The sequence below is a fragment of the Sarcophilus harrisii genome, chromosome 2, assembly GCF_902635505.1.
Source record: "Sarcophilus harrisii chromosome 2, mSarHar1.11, whole genome shotgun sequence".
Lineage (NCBI taxonomy): Eukaryota > Metazoa > Chordata > Mammalia > Dasyuromorphia > Dasyuridae > Sarcophilus > Sarcophilus harrisii.
In genome coordinates, this window is record NC_045427.1 from 351,682,972 (window position 1) to 351,703,077 (window position 20,106).

Genomic DNA, 20,106 nt, shown 5'->3' on the forward strand with positions numbered 1-20,106 from the left:
TTACCATGATAGTGTGAAGAGAGATTCATATAAAAGTTTAACATTTTTACCTAAGAAAATTCAAAATTTTAAAAATTTCTTTTTCAAAATGTTCTGCTTTATAAATTAGATGAAAATTTTGACTGGTATCTCTTTACAATTATGAAAGGCTTTCAATTGAATCAAGGCTGGCTCAGCAAAAAACCTCCTTGGCTCTCAAAAAGCTGAATGACTAATTGAGTTCATTTTACATATGTTATCTTAATTATTCAGCTAGAAATTTAAAGAAATCTAACCCTCAAATCTCATACCAAAACTCTAAGCCAGTTATTTACTTAGCAGACTAAACTTTTACAGTCAATAAGAATCTTAAAACCATGGGGTTAGTTTTAATTAACATGTAGTTAACCATTACTAGGCTGTTTTCATAATCTCTCTCCCTTTTCATGTTTTATTGACACCTTTTGTTTTGACCTCATAATTACAAAATATACGAAGAATGAATTTGACAACATGTGCAACATTCTGATTCGTGCCTGCTCGAAGATGAGTCTCTGTTGTTTTCAGTACTTAAGTTTTCTATCAAAATGATGGGTTTTGTTACTAATGTCTGGGATCTATAGAATATATACATATTTTAAATAAAGTACATTTTTAACAAGATTTTTTTAAACTGCCAATCAGAAATACCACACTGGAAAAGTCACATGTAAACCAAAATTTAAAGCAAATAAATCTTCAAAGGGTTAATCCTTTGAGAAGGCGTCTAAATTCTTACCTTGGCTTCCTTGGAACTACTAAAAACTTTCCCTTCTGTCTTTTTCTGCTTGGAAGTAGAACTATTTTTACCAGTACTTTCTTTGTTGCTGCTATTAGTAGATTTTAAGGAAGATGACTGGCTGACTGTTCTCTTCCTAGATCCATGCTCAGTTTTTGAATCTTTCACAGGAATAGGCCCAGCAGGAGAAGGCAATGGATCCTTCTCTTTCACAGCACTCTGTTTGGATGACCTGCCAAATCAAGTAAATGAAATTTAATTCTCCAAATGGAGAAAGGAATAGGAAAACTGTAGATGACACGAGTATTTATTCCCCCCACCCATCCCCTTAAAGGAAAATCAACTTTCTTCTTAGTATTTGATGATCAGGGTTTGATTTAAATATGCATTAATGAATTTTACTCTTCCATTTACTCGTCCAAAAACAAATAATGGCCAAGATTGGCTCTGAAGAAGTGCCACGAAAATGTTCCCCTCCGCTTTTTATGAAGTATTTATTGAATATTTCGTATGTTGTCAGACACAGTCAATGTGTTAGTTCATTATGCCGACTTTTTTTTTTCTACTTTTAAAAGCTTTGTCAAAGCTTTTCATACAGCTCAATATGAGTAGTCCGGGGAGGGATATGTTCAGTCATGAAGATACAAAACAAAAGCTATTAATAAAAATAAGTATTATTTTAAAGCATATAACATAAATGATTTCTTCCTAATGAAAGATGCTCACTGATTATCAATAAACTTTTTTTTAATTTAAAAAAGTTTTACTGATACCTTTTGCTTTTACATCAGTCATTTCTGAAGATCAGTCATTTATAGTCATTCCCCCCCCTTCCAAATGAATTTTTTCATAACAAAGAAAAAGAGATAAGCAAAAATAAGACCTACATCTGCATCTAACAGTGAAGGCCCTATTCTACCCCTGTAGTCCCTCTGCTTCTCTGCTGAGAAGTGAGGAAGAGATTCCATGATGTGTTCTTCAAATTCATTTCCAGTTTTTTTCCAATTACTCAGAGTTTGGCTTCCTTTTTAATAATAATATATTCATTTCAACTGTTGTCATACCTGTGTATACTGTTCTGCTTATTTTTTTTTTCTGAATTCCTCATCTTTGTTAATTTCTTAATGTACAAAATTTCGCTACATTCCTATTACCAGAGGCAATTAAGTGGCATAGTGAATAGGGGATTGAGTCTGAAATCAGAAAGATCTGAATTTAAATCTGACCATAAGCATTAATTAATTCCTATGTGATATGAAGCTGCACTTAAATATTGCTTGTCTCAGTTTCCTCCTCTGTTTATTAAAAAAAAAACAAAAAAAAAAAAAAAAAAAAAAAAAAAAAAAAACCACTTACTTCCCATGATTGCTATGAGGATAAAACAAATATTTGTAAGGTATTTTGCAAACTTAAGTGTTACATTGAGTGCTAGCTATATTATCACTCAACTATACACTTGATCCAAAATATATAAGATTATAGATTCATTCCCCAATTAATAGGCACCCATTTTATTTCCAATTCTTTGATATCATTACAATTGCTCCTAAATTTTCATAAACATACTGGACACTTTCATTTTTTATCTCTCAGGAGCATATATCTGGTAGTAGGATAACTGGGCCCAAGAGCAAGAATTCTTTAACTATTTTTGCATAATTCCAAAATTGTTTTCTGGGATGGTTGTACCAAAGCACATCTTCACGAACAGTGTATTGGGGGGATAGGAGAAGGGAGTCATTTTTGACAATTTTTTGAATGTGAGATGAAAAAACTGACAATTTACATTTCTTTAACAACTGTTCACTTAAAAGCATTTTTTGCATATGGTTCCTGATAGTGTGTAATTTTTATAGGCAATTGGTATTAAGTGATTTGCCTAGGGTCATACATTTAGTGTCTGAGGATGGATCCTACTGATTCCAGGAGCAGCAGATACAGATCTTTAATACTTAATGAGAATTTTTTGCAAAGATTATCCCATTCAAAGTTTCTTTTATCTGCATTTTGTATGCAAAAATATTTTTTTTATTTTACATAATCAAAAATTTTATATGCTCTTTTATGATGACCTCTATTTGTTGTTTGATTAAGAATTCTCTCCCTATTCACATCTGTGAAAGCCAGCCCCCTTCTATTCTCCTTGAAATATTATTGCGGCTTTTAAAATTTAGATTGCATATATATTTGGAACCCGGTTTCTTCACTTTCTAATTATGAGTTTATACTCCAGGAAGAGAAGGATGGCATGGAGCTTTTATCTGCAGATTCTTATATGATGTCATGTATTCTTTGTAGAATACATGAAACAATGCTCCCAAAACCCAGAAAAAAAGAAATGGCATCTTTATCTTCATTTACTTCTCAACTATGTTAAAGGTCCTAGTAATAAGAAAAAAAGTAAAATTGGTATTATAAGTACAACAGGAATTAAAGGTCTAGTTTCAAGTACAATACAGCAAATATGATGTTGCCTTAGAAATTCATGTGGAGAAACATGTATTTCCCTTGTGTTGTAACATTTATTAACTGCCTGAATCACATATTAGGCAGAATCTAATATTAGTGGGCAGAATCTAATATTAGTGGTTGTATGCAATGACAAATACTATGTAATAATTACATCAATTTTCAACAAACATTGGGACTCACTCTCTATTGCTGGATGTCTTATGGCCTGATGAACTCTTCTCCTCAATCTTAGGTTTCTTGCTCTCGGAGGCTCGGTTATCATCTTCATTCTAGATGAAACAAGAACATAAAGTCTTTTGGGAATAAATTCAATCATACTCCTTCAAACTTAAATTTTCTAGTATTCCTGAAGTGGTTTATACTTAGCAGACACTAGCAATAAATACACAAGATGATCAAGGGTTCCCCCAAATCACAAGTTTCATTGAGTCTTCCAAATATGGCTCTTTAGTCTTCTAAGGCAACTAGGTGCCACAATGGATAGAAGAGTACCAGGTCTGGAGTCAGGGAACGTTCACCTCCCCGAGTTCAAATCTGGCCTCTGCTACTTACCAGTTGTATGACTCTGGCAAATCACTTAACCCTGTTTGCCTCAGTTCTTCATTTGTAAAAAGAGCTAAAATAGGAAATGGCAATTCATTCTAGTATTTGTGAAAGAATGGAATCATGAAGAATTGGACATAAGTGAGTATGACTGAACAATGAATTTTAAGTCATTACAGGAGCTTGGTGATCACCATTTCCACTTATATAAACAAAATCAAGAGCATATAGCTGAAAGCTTTTATTGTGTTTTCAAGTATATTAGTGATGGACAGCAAAGTAGTATATATAACTGAAAAAGGAAGAGTCTAGTGAAAATCCATTTAACATAGGAACACAAAAATATGTACCTGCAAACTAATAATTCCATTTACTTTTCTTTTCTCTGTCACTCCAACTATAGCCAGGCAGATATAAATGACCTTTCAGTGCAAGCGAATACCATGCTTAATAGCAAAGTTCGGGTTTTAGAAATTCTTCCTGTTGAAACTCAAACCTACTACTTTGACACTTAGATCTCTTACTTTTATCACATAGACATTAGCTTAGTAATTGTTACTGCATATTAGTTTAATTACTTAAGACTGAAAAAGCCTTTCTTATAAGCTTTACAAACCTTATGTTTCCTCTTCCCCTTGGTGGAACCTTTATCTGAGACTTGTTTTTGAGGCTCTCTTGTGTGCTTCTCAGGCGCATTTTTCTTTTCTACTTTGGGGGGCTCCATTTCTTTATAAGGCTTCCCTGGTATTCTTGACAAGAGATTCAGGTCAATCTTGACAATAAGTGGATACCTGTCATCAGGATCACTAAGTGGGGAAAGAAGTTCCTTCTCTTCCATAGGAGAGAACATTCTTGGCCGAAAAAAGCTATCTTCCTCCTCTACTGAGGAGGGTTTAACAGGAGTTCTGTTGCTTTCAGGATACTTAGGAGTTTGTGAAGAAGGAAAAAGGCCCTCACTTTCATCCGAATCAGAGGATGAAGTATCTGTTTCTATGATTTCTCTAGATTTTTGTGAAGGTTTATTTGTTGACTTGTATTTCTTTTTTTCTGTTGTTGACCTAGGGGAAGATTTGGGCTCCTTTTTTATATTGGGTTTTCTTGAGCCTTTTGTGGCTGCCTTGTGCCTATTAGAGGGCATACTTGTTGTCATGTCTACAGGGGTTTCACTTTCTATTTTTAAGCCCCCTCGAGGCTCTTCTACACCTGCCTTCTCCGTTTTTTTGGGTTGTTTTTTCCCTACAGTTCTTCGCTGTGTAGTGTTATCACTCTGTGCTGGGGACTTTTGTCTCCCACGACCACTCTCTGATCCCTTTTGAACAGTTTTAGAATCTCGTCCAGGAGTAGAAGAATTGGATTCTTTAGGTCCATTTTGTTCAACATAGCCACTTCCTGGCCCTTGTTCCCGACCTTCTTTTTTATAACCTTGAGAAGATGGAATATTACTATCTACAGAAGAAGCTGGTGATACTTTATGTGGATTCACTTTATTCAACCAATTATCAAGTTGCCATTTATTTGTTGGTGGTGGTTCAGGCTGAAAAAGAAAACAGAATGTCATTTCTATATTAAATTTACTCCTCTTTATCTTCCTAAAGAGATTAGATTTAAATTAAGAGTATGGTATAAATGCTCGGTCCCATTCAGAAATTAATTGGCAGTTTGAAGAAAGGACACTATCCCTTCACCTCCCCCTTCTCCCCTTCCCAATCCCCAATCCTAATAATTCAATATCATGACTTGGAATTCTGATAACTTTAGTGAAAAGCTAAATGCCATATATGGCTTCTAAGTGGCCAATATTCCCATTAATCATCAAAGTCCAAAAGGAATATTGAACTGAATACAAACAATTAATATTTAATAGCCTCGAGTGGCGGAAAATCCCATGATCAAAGTTGTACACAATGGATGAAACTTCACCTGCATATTCAATAAAATTTAGTAACAAAATTATATTTAGATTTTCTTATTTCCTGCCCTAATATCCTTGAGGACTTAAAACTGAAATTATACAAACTGAAGTTATAAGCCTTATGTTTTAAGTGATTTACAATATCAATTCAAAAAACCAAGGATGCTGTAGATAAAGCAAATTAGACCAGAAATAAGGATAGCAAGAAACAGGAAAAATAATTATCTTTTTTACCTACAAAATTTTCCTACTTCCCTTGTCATGCAGCTTCCCTGTAATTATAGTGGACAACTTCAGCTTGGATAGTCAAAAATGCACGGAGTATTTTTCTTCATACTCTTACTTTCAGATTTGCTCCTTCCAATTAATCCTAACTCTCAGTAGCCCATGAAGATCAGGTCAGAGTAAGGACTACCTTCACCTTACCTCAGGAGATGCACTCTGTGATGGCTCATTGGCTTCACTGTCACTGGAACTACTTTCACTCTCCGAATCAGATCCAGAGCTGCTTTCAGATCCACTATGGCTACTTGAGTCATCCCTGGAATTATCTGCTCCTTCGCTATTGTGGTGTGAAGGTTCAGAATTACTTTAAAAAAAAAAAAAAAAGATAAAACTTAAACTTTATCTCAATGAAGAAATGAATATAGCTTTCTTAAACTAACACAATTTCATTAAAGTTCAAACACTTCCTAATTATTAACTATTTTGTAAAGTGTTTCTGTCTGAAAATATCAAATAAGATGTTTTTGTGCAAAGCTGCCATGCCCCAAAGCTACTTCCCCATAACTTACGTCCTTATATCCAAAGGTTTCTGAAGCTATTTTATAATGTACTCACACCCAGAATGTACATATTATACATACAAGCAATTACATAAACAAATAAGTATTATTATATCACACTTTCATCCCAAACACACATCAATGCCTACCTTCCCGGTGTACTTCTTGGCACAGTTTTATCACAATCCTATAATTAAAGTATAATAATTCATGAAAAACATTTATTATTCTACAAACTGAATATCAACATGCTAAATCATAATGAAAGGCATTATCAATTTATCTTTGCAATAAATTCCCAATACTTGCTTTCACTGAGGAATCTGTATCATAATTATCTTCCTAACTGGTACAGATTCAGTGTAGAAAAAGGCATCTTCAAAAAATTAAATTCATCTGTATGAATATTTTGCCATAAATATAATAGTGTATTTATCATGCTGAGAACTATCCCTACTAAAAAGGAGGGACTGGACTCCACTGGACCCAAAATAAATAAAAAACAGGTAATGATAGTGAAGATTTGGATTGTTTTAGTCCCTAAAAGGAATGGTGGCCTTTTTAAAAATTATAAGTGGCCATTTTTGTTAGATCTAAAAGTGTTAACCCCCAACTTTTCAGGATAATCTTGTCCCATTCTAAGGGGGAAAAAAACATTAGATGCTCTTACTATCAGGAAACTTTATAAGAGACTAAAATGTATTAATAAAGTAAAGGGAAGACCAAATTACCCTAAGTTCTCCATGTTTGTTTGTTTGTTTGGGGAGGGGGTAATGAGAAGAAAGGAAAAGAAATTGCAGAACATATTTATCCAATACTGCCAAAGAATAAAAAAGCAGGGAAATGTTCACTAAGAAAGCAACCAAGAGAGTCCATTTAATTCTTTCCTGAAAAATTCTCCTAATTCATGCATTCTCACATATTATTTTGAGTATAACATCAAGCAAACCATATTTCATTTTAAGACAAGCTAATCTTGTCCAGTTAAGAGACAAGAAACCAGAATTTCCCTCAGTCAGAATGCAATAGTTAAAAAAAATTTTTTAAAAAAATATTAATCTTTATTTTAACAATTAAGAATTAACTATCATGGGACAGCTAGGTGGCACAGTGGTTAGAGCACCAGCCCTGAAGTCAGGAGGATCCGAGTTCAAATCTGACCTTAGACACAATATTTCCTAGCTATGTGACCCTTGGAAAGTCACTCAATCCCTCAGCAAAAAAAAAAAAAAAAAAAAAATTGCTATAAATTCTTTGAGAGCATAGAAGATTTCATTTTTGTCTCTATATCTCATAGCACAGTTGCCTGCCACATAGTTGGTCAGATGGGGTAATAATATTTGGGTAAAGTTCTTAACAGAGAGTGATAGTAGGAGACAAAAGTCCCCAGCATAGTATGAAAACTCTATACTGTCAAAAAGTAAGAGCACTACACAGTGCCAGACATATGTCAGACCCTATATAAATGCTTATTTTCTGACCTCGCTACATAGTAAAATTCTTGCTAATTGATATACATGGTGCTATATACAAACATTAAGGATTCCTCTTACTACCACTTCTACTACAACAATTGACAACCAAAATCTGTTATTTAACTTTTTAAATACTGGCAAGATTTGAAATTACCTACCTGCTCTCCATCACTATCTTCGCTGCTGCTAAGTTTTAAATCATCCTTTAACATACTAGAGGGAAAAAAAAAAGAGGTTAGGGTTTTTCAAAATATTCTATAATAGCATGCTTAGACATTTAATATCTACCAATTATATTAATATCAATTTTCAATGATGAAACCAATGATTTAGTCAAGTCTTATTCTGGCTGGTTTGTTTCATATCTGGAATTAAGAAATAAGAAAGAAGGAATAATTTCAACCATTTTTATGATCACTAATTTTTTCTACAAGAACTTCTTAATATCAATGAAGTAAAATTGTTAAAAGTATTATACAAAACAATACTCATAAATTCATAGACTTGATATCAGAAGGGGCCTTTAAGATTATTTAGACCAATTATACCCACAATTTGCAAGAATTACCCACAACTGCTAACTGGGAGTCTACCCCAAAACAATTACATATACAGAGAAAACAAGCTGAGAAAAACATCTAGCTATGATTTCCTTCTCCTTCCTCCCAAATCTGGAGGCAGATATGTTCAATCATTTGTAAAAATCACGGTTCATTCTCACCAATCAATAGTCTAATTTATCTAATCTGTAGCAAAGAACAAGGGATTTTGTTCCATATTGTAGATGAATTACATATGAAGGTAAGAATCCCAAGGGATATGTGTTCAATAGCTGGTAATTATTCTCCTGAATAGTTCTAAACTTCAATACTTCTCTTTAATATGGGTACTTCCCCTAACCATATGTAATCCATCAAACAGTCCCTCATTCTATGCAATTCCTTTCCATTTGATAATACACTATTAATTACTCATCCTACCCTCACATACTAGAGATTTTCTTACAGGTCTTATTAACCTGTACCAAAGTTTTCTAAGTTTTTTGCCTGGAGTTAGTGAATGCCTTTTTTTTCCCCCAGGAAGAATTAAATAACATGGATGTAAACAGTGATCTTCAACCCCCTTCAACACCCCCCTCAAAAAAAAAAAAAAGAAAGAAAAAAATTGTGACTGAATTTTACCATATGGGAAATAATTTATTAATGTTATTTCTGAATCACTCATTTATATGCAGTATTTAAAGGGTACCAAAGTAAAGTGCTTTGATTATCCATCTATTATTCCTTATTTCTGCTAAATAACCAATCTAACTCCTTTTCTGGACACTTATTTCTTGGAAAATACCTTGTTTCTTACAAATCACTGTCTGTAATATGCCATAGTAATACCAATGATCTCTCCATTGCAATAATGATTTTTTTGGATACTATGGTGTTCTGTGAATTACAGCCATAAAGCAGCACTTGAGACTGATGGTATTAAAATACAGATGTATCTAAGAGCAGTACAGAATAACTGAAAACACTGTAATATAGAGCACATTGTCCATCAATGCTATATGAGTGTTAGCTATTAATTATTTTTTTAGTAATATTTTATTTTCCCTCAATTATATGTAAACTACTATTTGTTAATTATAATAATTACTTCATTTTCCTGTATGGGTTATTAGGCAGCTATCTTTTTAGTGATTATTTTCCCCAATCATTATGACTGTTTCCTCTTTCAGTTCTGACAATGTTTTCAAAATTATGCTGTATCCAGCAGAGAGTTTTCTTACATGGCACTTGGTTTGGTCTAATAGCACTTAACTTCATTTTCTTTTTATTACTATTATTATTGTAGCTTTTTATTTACAAGATATATGCATAGGTAATTTTTCAGCATTGACAGTTGCAAATGCTTTTGTTCCAACTTTTCCCCTTCTTTCCCCCACCCCTTCCCCCAGATGGCAGGTTGACCAATACATGCTTAACTTCATTTTCTTAAGTCTCATTTCCATTTCCTTACTGAATATATCAGCACACTAAGGAAGTAATAGACTTATGTATTGCAGATGAATCTATAATTATAAAAGACCTATACCTACTATATCTTTTACAGAGCAAAGTTTTCTGGCTAAGGGAATTTCCTTGGGTTTTTTTTGCCTTCCTTTATTTACAATGTTTTATTATATAAGATCATGCTTCTATAAGAAAGCATGATATTTATTGTTATCAAGACATTTATAAGTTTGGATTCCATTTAGGTTTTCTTTTCTTTTTTATTTTAACTTGGCACTGGTATTAACTTTTGCTCTAATTAGTTGATGGTATCACTGCATATAAATGAGTGATTCAGAAATAACATTAATAAATTATTTCCCATATGGTAAAATTCAGTCACAATTTCTTTCTTTCTTTCTTTCTTTTTTTTTTTTTTGGGGGGGGGGAGGAGGTTTGAAGATCACTGTTTACATCCATGTTATTTAATTCTTCCTGGGGAAAAAAAAGGCATTCACTAATTCCAGGCAAACTTACAAGTAAGCAGTCTTATAATTCTTCTTTTCTTCTTTCTAAATTAAATTTTCTCATATACTTAGAATAAATGTCTACTTCAACATAGGCTTTGTCACTCACATCTGTGACCTCAGGGATGTCATCTAACCTCTTTGAATTTTTGAAACTGAGGTCCAGAAGAGAAGATGATATACCTGTTAGTGAATGCTTTTTTTGGTGGTTAGTATCAGTAAAAAAAAAAAAAAAAAAAAAAATTTGAGCATGAACCCCTAAAATGAATATATTTAATTATTGATAAACTGGCACCTACACTGTGAGAAATTTCTTCTAGTATTTTTTCATACTAATGAAATTCCAGATCTAGTCCCTATCCTTATAAATTACATCTATGTGCTATTATACTAGAATGAATATTATAAAAACATATATAAAAGGATATTTTTAAAGGGATGACAAAGATGAAATAATATTTTATCCTAGAGTCAATATGGAGTCACTAAGTAAGGGAATGACATAGTTATATCTGCACTTAGGAAAATTACTTAAGTCACAAGTAGTATGGAAGATGATCAGGAGTGGGGAGAAGCCACTGTAATAATCAAAGCAAAAAGTGATATGGGCCTGAACAAATGGAGTGTTTCCCTTCTTTTTTGTCTCATAAAATCTTCAAAACTTAATAATATTATTTATAGGTTGTCTGTCTCAAATGACTACCTGTATAGCTTTTCTTGATATTCTTTTTTTTTTCCTGAGGCAATTGGGGTTAATTGACTTGTCCAGGGTCACACAGACAGGAAGTGTTAAGTGTCTGAGACCATATTTGAATTCAGATCCTCCTGACTTCAGGGCTGGTGCTCTATCCACTGCCCCACCTAGCTGGCGATAATAAGATTCTTGAAGAATATTTTTAACATCTGGAACGTAAAGTTTTTATAAAATGCCTTCTGACTATTTATTTGTAGCCATCTTTCCCCCTCTGATTTCCAGATTTACACTTCCAACTTTCTTTTCAGCTCTAGTTTGTTGTTTTTTCCTTCTCACCAGGAATATGTTTTTTTTTTTTAAATTTTATTTTATTTAATAGCCTTTTATTTGCAGGTTATATGTATGGGTAACTTTACAGCATTAACAATTGCCAAACCTCTTGTTCCAATTTTTCACCTCCTACTCCCCATTCCCTCTCCTAGATGGCAGAATGACCAGTAGATGTTAAATATATTTAAATATAAATTAGATACACAATAAGTATACATGACCAAACCGTTATTTTGCTGTACAAAAAGAATCAGACTCTGAAATATTGTACAATTAGCTTGTGAAGGAAATCAAAAATGCAGGTGGGCATAAATATGGGGACTGGGAATTCACTGTAATGGTTTTTAGTCATCTTCCAGAGTTCTTTCTCTGGGCGTAGCTTCACCAGGAATATTTGAAAAATTCTCTATTTTACTGAAGTTGTTTCTTTTTTCCTTATAGAGCAACTAAATTTTCCTGGATAAGTTATTCCTGATTGTAGACTTTTGTCTTTGAGAATATCTAATTTCATATTTAACACTTCATTTCAGTGAAAGTTGATAAATTTTGAACAATCTAAATTGTGGTTTCTTGATAAAATTCTTTTTCTGGCTGCTTATATTATTTTAAAAATTTTAGTTCTGGATTTTGGAAGTAGCATTCTTCTTTCAGGAAATGAATAGTGGATTTGATTTTCACATTTACTAACATATCTGGACAATATTCTTGATATATAACAAGGGATTTTTTGGTCACAAAGAATGTCTCCACGGAGAATCTTTTGAGTTATCCTTCTGTTTAGTTGTAACATTTTTTATATTTTCTGGTTTCATTTATAGCAACAATATTTAAAAAAAAAAAACCAGAAATTGTTTCTTATTTGCTAAAGATCTAATATTTAGAGTAATAAGGGTTAAATTAATGTTTGTAGACCATGCTAAAAATCCACACCATTTATAGTACTCCCCCCTCCTCCATTTCCCTGTTCTGCCATTGTCATTGCTGATGTATGTTTCTGTAACATTTCTGCTGTCCAAGGTCCAAAACAACTTATTTAAATATAGAAAGCTAGTAGACTGGCCATGACAACCAATAAAACAAAAGTACTTCCATACTCAAGTATGTGAGGAAAAATGAAAAGATTAGTCAAATATTTAAACTCTTTCAACATTTAAAATTTAAGGGAAGCAAAGACAGCAGAGTGGTCATTGCATTTGTGAAGAACAGGGTTCCAAAAGTAAGGGAATCTCAATTATTTTATATCACCTAGGTAGGCAACAATGAGAACAATTACCAACTCTTCTCTATCCTTCCCCATTCATAATCAATCTGCTCTCAAATCTTCTAGATTCTACCTCTGATATCTATCCCCTTCTTTCCTCTTATAAATTTATGCTGCAAGTTCACATCTTCACAACCTCTCTACTTGGACTACTGCAATAGCTTCTTAATTGGTCTGCATATCCCCCCTCTCTAGTTTGTCCTCTCACAACTGTCAAAGTACATTTCTAAAACACAGGTATAATCATGTCAGTACCTCCCTAAAATAAAACGCAACTTCTTGTCTTTGGTATTTAAAGCCCTTCATAACATGGATCTACACTATATTTCCAAAATGATTTCCAATTAATTCGTAAACATATATTTTATGTTCCAATACAACATATACTTGCTGTTTTTGTATGTCTTTACATGACCCTATCTACTTAAACGGAACACTTCCTTTTTTACCTCTAGCTAAAGATCTTTACTAATCTCTCTAGTTGTTTCTGTTCTCCCTCATTCACATTTCATTTATGTCTTTGTATCCCTGGCATGTAGTATAGTTCCTCAATAAATGTTTACTGAATTGAAGGCTTCATTTACCAGAATTCTCATTTTGTAATGGTTTCTGTTCCTGGGATTATATTTCAATAAACAGTCAATGGGAAAAGAATTCTTTTATTATGATTATTTACACTTCTTTTCACACCTGTATTGGTAAATCTGATCTCAGTTCAGAGCCTTATTCATCATGCCAACTAAACAGTACTTCCTTGATGGCTAGATTTGAGCATAAAAATGAGACAAATTGTCTGAATGACCTTCTTCTTAGTGTATTATATTGCTTTGAGTTCCAAGACAGCTTTAAGAAAATTTCCTGACTTCTTCATCCAAGTTCCCTAAACATTTGGTACAGAGCATGTTTTATAATTATATTCAGTATCAATTTTCTTCATGCCTGTATATCAAATGTTTAACACTTTTTTGACTAGACTGCTAAAAATCTTAATACATATGTTCAGCATGTTATGTATATGATAGAACTCAAAACTCTTCATACATGAAGATGATTAAAAAAGGCCTATGATAAATACAAATGTGATTATGAGCTGTTCTGCAGCAATGATGAATTACACTGATTAAGTCTCTCCTGTCTTAATCAGGTTCAATAAATGATCAGTAGAACATTTTTAGTCAGTCTCCCTCTCTCTTTTTCTTTCTCTGTTGTATACTAAAACATCATCAGTTGGCTCATAGGTTTTATAAGCATTGATCATACTTTTAAAGGACATTTTAATACTTACTATACAATCACAAATAAAATTAAGAAAAATTATTCCAAATCTAAAAAGATAACATTTCTAAAATTTTGTCCTAAACTCTCAAACTATTTAGATTAATAAGCTCTAAACAAAGGAATTCTAAAAACTAAAAATAATTATGAAATTAACTTACGATTTGGACTGATGCCCATTTGAAGTTTTAGATGAAGGATTGTATCTTTCTAGAATAAAGAGATGAGTCAAATAAGTAACTAACAATTTGAGAAACAACTGTAATAACATTTAATGAGAATAACTGAGAGGATTTAAATGGTAATACAGCTGACTCGAGACAACCTCAGTTTTCTTAGACTACCCTGTTTTGCTATATCAGTGAATAGTAACAGAAAAAAAAAATCCTTTTTGACAAAATATCAGTAACTTTCAATATCAAGAAAAGCATCTTTAACTATGAATGTAAAGTGAGATTAGTTTGCAATGTTTAACTAAAAAGTTTAAAATGACTACTGAATTTTAGTAGAATTAAGTCTAAATCAGTATTATAGTTATGTAATTCCATGTCTGAAAATACAACCCCAAATAAATCACTGATTGTACTTAATGGAATAGTTATTGCTCATGGTATCAGGCCACAATGGAATTCACACCAATTCAATATTTTGCACCTTGTGCCCTTAATCCTAAACAAAAAGGTCAATATCTGGAAGGCAGTTCATTTTAGGGAGCTCATTATAAATGGAATGAGAGCACCCCAGTTCAAAACTTTGTTTCTCCAATCACAAGCTCTATGAATATGGGGCAAGTCTCTTCCTCACTGTGGTCTTCAGTTTTCTCATTTGTAAAATGGGAAGGATCAAATTAAATGGCTGAGTTTCCTTCCAACTCTAAGATTTTATGATATAAAATCTTCACTCACTGACAGTATCCTCAGCTACATATCTTTATATATTTTGCTTAGCAAATACAATCACCATGCAATGGTGTTTTTAGGGTACCACAGTCTATCTAAAGATCTTGGTCTGGGTGTAAATAAACCTCTTTTTCCTCTAACAATAGGTAAAAATCTAATGTTGGTAGTGGCAACTGCTAGTGTAATTTAGAATCCTGAGAACAATTTTGAAATATGGACAGATATAGGAAAAAGCTGGGAAAAAGCTTAAGATGGAAGGGGGAAAAGGGGTACTAAAAACTTCTGGGAATTTTCCAGCAAAGTCTTACATTGTTTTCATAGTTAGGAAAAGATGATTAGAGATACACAAAATCCATTTATGTATTTTCTGTTAAGCATAGCTTGGGAATCTTTCATGTTGATTTATGGGTCAGAAATTTATTTGAACATGATGAATATGTTAACTGAGGTCAATAGTGACCTAAGAAATTTAGCTTTGTAAGTAAAAATAAGTATTCCAAATATCTTATTATAAAGCAACTCATTAACTAAAAGATAAAAAACAAAATAGGCATATCTTAAAGGGTACTTGATTTTACAAAGGAAACTAACTAGACAGCTTATTCAAGGAGTAACTTTCTAGGTATGAACTCATTCTTGATTCCCCCATGCCACCCCCATATCTTTCATACTACTCTAACTCCCTTATAATTTAACTTGCATTATATTTTTTCTGTGTATATGTTTATCACTCTTACAAGATTAAATGATTATTATATTAGGGGAAGGCCTAGGTCTTATGTGTCAACAACTCAAAGCACAAAATACACATTATTGTCTGTATAATTTGAGAACCAAAATAACAGAAATACTTACTCTGTTCTCCAGAGCCAAAATTTGACTGAGATTCCTAAAAATGCAAAAAGAAAATTATATTACAGTAATCTCAAAAGAAAATTGAAATATTCATTTGAGAAACTGACTTCAAACCAAACTGCCTTGTTCCAGATAACTTATCTGGGAGTACTATTATGTTTTTATAGTTATATAATAAGGTAAAAAAATTAATCATTTATAATATTCTGTTCACCCAACTATTTCAGATTATTAGCCAACGCAACTTCATGGCCAATTATGAACTTTTCCTTTGCCAAAAGGCAACATTCTGAATTATTTAAATGTGCTCTTCTTTCTTTACTAGTCACTAACATTACATATTACAATGTTGCTCCTGTCTTAACTCACATTACCTTCAATGGAAAATGAGTGGTTTCTTACGCTAACACGGTCAAAACATATTTTCTTAATTAAAACCATTACAGCAAAATATATTGGTCTAAATATTTATAGAATTCACAGAAGTTTGAATGTTGTCATCAAAAAGAATTTAACATGGTACTTTGCTACACTGTATGTCTCCCACCACAAAGAATAACTCCATAGCTTATAGTGTCAAGAGTCCCCTCCAAATCCCTGTATTTCCATAAACCCAGCTCCATATAACATTATTTGGGGGATGAGAAAACAGAATAAGATCTTTTAGGTACACTTATGATTAAAGAGTAACACAGAGAAACAGCAACTGAAACTAAGAAGCAGCAGTTAGAATAGCAGTAAGAAAAATGAAAGTAGTATCTTGGAATTCAAGAGAAGAGAGAGTAACAAGAGGCTACTCAATGAGTTTCAAAGCTGCAAAAAAGGACAAGAAGAATGAGAATTAGAAAATACCATTAGCCCTGGGATTGAAGAGATCATTTTTCACTTTAGAGAGAATAATTTCAGTAAGGTGGTGGAATTTGGTGCCAAACTAATGGCTTGAAAAGTGAAATATAATTAGGAAGTGAATTTTATAGATATAAGAAGCTTTTGTGTTCCTAAGATTTTGTTTGTGAAAGGAGAAGTAGGAAATGATAAATTAAACAGATGATAAAATTTAAAAAGAAAAAGAAGAAAAACCTCTGGAATAGATTGCTAAAATCTGCCAACATTCTATTTAAATTGACATATAAAAACTCCATTTTACATCAATGATTATTAGTGATATTAGTATAGAGTACTTGTTCTCTGAGATGCTGTAGTTTGAATATCAAGATCACCTATGTTCCATAGAAGAAATTTCTTTCTAGATTCTGGCTTTTCTCTGTTTTTTGAAAGCTATTTTGTTTTTATCCTCTAAATGCTTGATAGAATTTACTAATAAGTTCAATATTAGTCATAAAAGCATTTTCTTCTGTAACAGTTAATGTGCAGTATTAATCTTGGAAATCTTAGTTGGATCTTCAGGTCATCTAGTCCAATTCCTTTATTTTATGGATGACAACATCATGGTCTAAAAATGTTAAGTGATTTATCATATTCAAAGTGGCAGGTTATTTGGGTTATTTTTAAATTTTGCTCTAATTTTATATTTCTGTAGATATTCATCTATGTCACTTAGATTTCTAGTAATAGCCTGTAATTTATTAATTGTCCAATTACTATAATTTCTCTTTTCTCATTAATTTTTAAATTTGTTCTTCTGAGTAATTTACATTTAATCAATTTATATATTTTCAAAAACTCAATTTTTACTTTATTATTTCAATTAAAAAAAATCAAATCTGTTAAATTGTATTTCTCTATGAAGAGAATTGTAATTCTCTTTGTAATTGATTTCTTTTTAGCCCAATTTTTTTTTTGTTTAAAGCTTTTTATTTTTAAAACACATGCATAATTTTTAACATTCACTCTTGCACAAAATCTTGTGTTCCAAAAAAACTTTTCCCACCCTTCTCCCCATCCTCTCTTCCAGAGGTCAAGTAATCTAATATGTTAAAACATATTCAATTTTTCTATATATATTTCCACAATTACCATGTTACACAAGAAAAATCAGATCAAAAAGGAAAAAAAATGAAAATGTTGTTTCCACACTCAGTCCCCATAGTCCTCTCTCTGGGTACAGATGACTCTCTTCACCAGAAGACCATTGGAACTTAGCCCAATTTTTTGATTCATTAGTCTTCTCTTTCATTAATATAAGTGTACAAAAATATAAATCTGCCACTAAGGACTACATTAGTCACGTCAAAAATGTTATATAGTATTGCCTTCGTTATCTGTGATGTAATTTTAAAGTTTTTCTCTCAAGTGCTCATTGCTCTCAATTTTTGGCAAGTATTTTTAAAATTTTTTCAATTGTCTTTTGTTTTCAAATTAACTTATTTTCCCTAATATTTTTCTCCACTCTTCAGAAATTTGTCCCTTAAAAAAGAAAAAAGTTCAGTAAAACTAACCAATACATCAACCTAGCTTACCAATATAAGCAGTTTCACAACCCTTTAAGATCCTACTTCTGTAAATAAGACATTAAGAATATATTTTAATTTCTTATGAAAAATTAAGAAATAAGAATATATTTTATTTCTCTTCTTTGGGGAAAAGTTTGGATATTATAAATATATAGTATATATTTTCAATTTATTTTTTGTTCTTTCAGTTGTAAATCTCATGCATGCTCTATTTTGCTGGTTCTATTTGATACAGTAATAAAAAATTCTTTATAGGTATACATCTTTTGTTCATATTCCCAAGTCAACCAGCATTTACTAAGTATCTACTATCTTTTGATTTTTGGGATTTTTTTTTTTTTTTTTTTTTGCTGAAGCTCAATTCTAGGCCTTTTTTCTTCCTTATTTTCTCTCACATCAGTAAGCAGCGTTTTTCAAATGATTTTTAAAGCTACATGTGTAAAGTCCTAAATCTCTCTCCTAAACTTGAATCTTGAATTTCTAACTGCATATTGGGCACCCCTTTAACATCTCAAAACTTGACACGTCAAAATTAAAATCATTTCACCATACTTTGGTTCTCCACTTCTCCCTTGTGGAGAAACATCTCTCCTGTAGAGGGCACTATTCCTCCCCACCTCCAAGTCTGTAAACACATTCCAATTTATCATATTTTCCTCTCCCTTAACTCTTCCCATAGTGGCACTAGGTGGCTCAGGGCGTAGAGCTCTAGGCCTAGAAAATCTGAGTTCAAATTTAACCTCATAAGCTATCTGTGATTTTAGCAAAGTAACTTTTAATCTCTATCTTCTTCAGTTTTCTTAAATATACAATGGGAAAACTAGTATGGGTTGTTGTGAGGATCAAATGAAATAATATTTATAAGGTGCTGAGCATAGTGCCTGGAACAAGGAAGGGGATTAATAATGTTCCCTTCTCTCTACAACCCACTGGTTGCCCTGGTTTTAGTTATAGCTGTCAAAATAATCTTAAAACACTGTTTGGATCCATGTTACTCTCCTGCTCAAAAATCTTCAGTAGCTCTAGCTTCTTTCTGCCACTAGGATAAAATACAAATTCCTCAGCTTGGCACATAAAGCTCTGTCTAAGGCCTTGTTCTAACCAGAAATCTTACCCTCATTTCCCACCATTCCTGTAGTTTATGCTCAGCAAAACAAGTGAATTTGAATGGCAAGAAACATTTCAGAAAAGTTGATATGTGATATGGAATTTTGTGTTTATTATATTTCTGATTCCTTGAATGATCCCAAACATTAAATTATCCCAAATACACAGCTATCTAAAGAAATGTATTTGGGGTAAAAAAAAAAAAAAAATGCCAACGTTATTAGTAGCACAGAAAAAATGCTTGATTTTCAGAACTTTCAGTTTCAGTAGATGGCAAAAAACTGGAACAGATGAAAGTGAAGACAAAGAAAAGAAATAGAATTGTGTTCTATAAAAAAACAATTATTAAGAAGACTAAGCATGCAGGAGTCATTAATGCTAACTTATGAGTCCAAAATTTATTTTCAGAACTGAATAAGCCACATTTATATATCTTTATAACTTTACTAAAGTCATTTAGAAATTGTTTATAGCATGAAAGTAATTTTGTTTACTCACTTTAGTTGGAAAAGGAAATTTAGAAGGCTCTGTTTTGCATGGTGTATGAATTGCAGTTAAGGGGGGTGGCCAGGAATGGGTCATCTCCTAAAATGAATTATTATAATTATTTACAACCAAGTCAAATATAAAAAAACCAAACCACCAAAAGCAATATTTTTGTCATAACTTTTTCTATAATTGTTGCGTGTACTTGCACATGTCCAAATTAGAAAATACATCTAGTTATCCAACAAATATCTCTTTATTATGTGCAAAACATTATAAAGATGAACAGTAATAAAATACACAACCTCATATCTATATCCTAGTTCAAGAGG

General features: G+C 32.2%; 1 protein-coding gene across 3 annotated transcripts in view; it reads right to left on the reverse strand.

Moving 5' to 3' along the window:
- Positions 1-20,106, reverse strand: part of AFF4 (AF4/FMR2 family member 4) — a 72,066-nt gene that overhangs the window by 13,805 nt on the left and 38,155 nt on the right. For all 3 annotated transcript variants that reach the window (XM_031953121.1, XM_012549851.3, XM_031953120.1), the window contains 9 exons: positions 19,787-19,873; positions 15,768-15,801; positions 14,175-14,223; positions 8,103-8,157; positions 6,619-6,656; positions 6,111-6,273; positions 4,389-5,306; positions 3,410-3,498; positions 758-989 (listed from right to left, as the gene is read on the reverse strand). In XM_031953121.1, the coding sequence (XP_031808981.1) occupies positions 758-989; positions 3,410-3,498; positions 4,389-5,306; positions 6,111-6,273; positions 6,619-6,656; positions 8,103-8,157; positions 14,175-14,223; positions 15,768-15,801; positions 19,787-19,873 (1,665 nt within the window). The remainder of the gene's footprint in view (positions 1-757; positions 990-3,409; positions 3,499-4,388; positions 5,307-6,110; positions 6,274-6,618; positions 6,657-8,102; positions 8,158-14,174; positions 14,224-15,767; positions 15,802-19,786; positions 19,874-20,106) is intronic.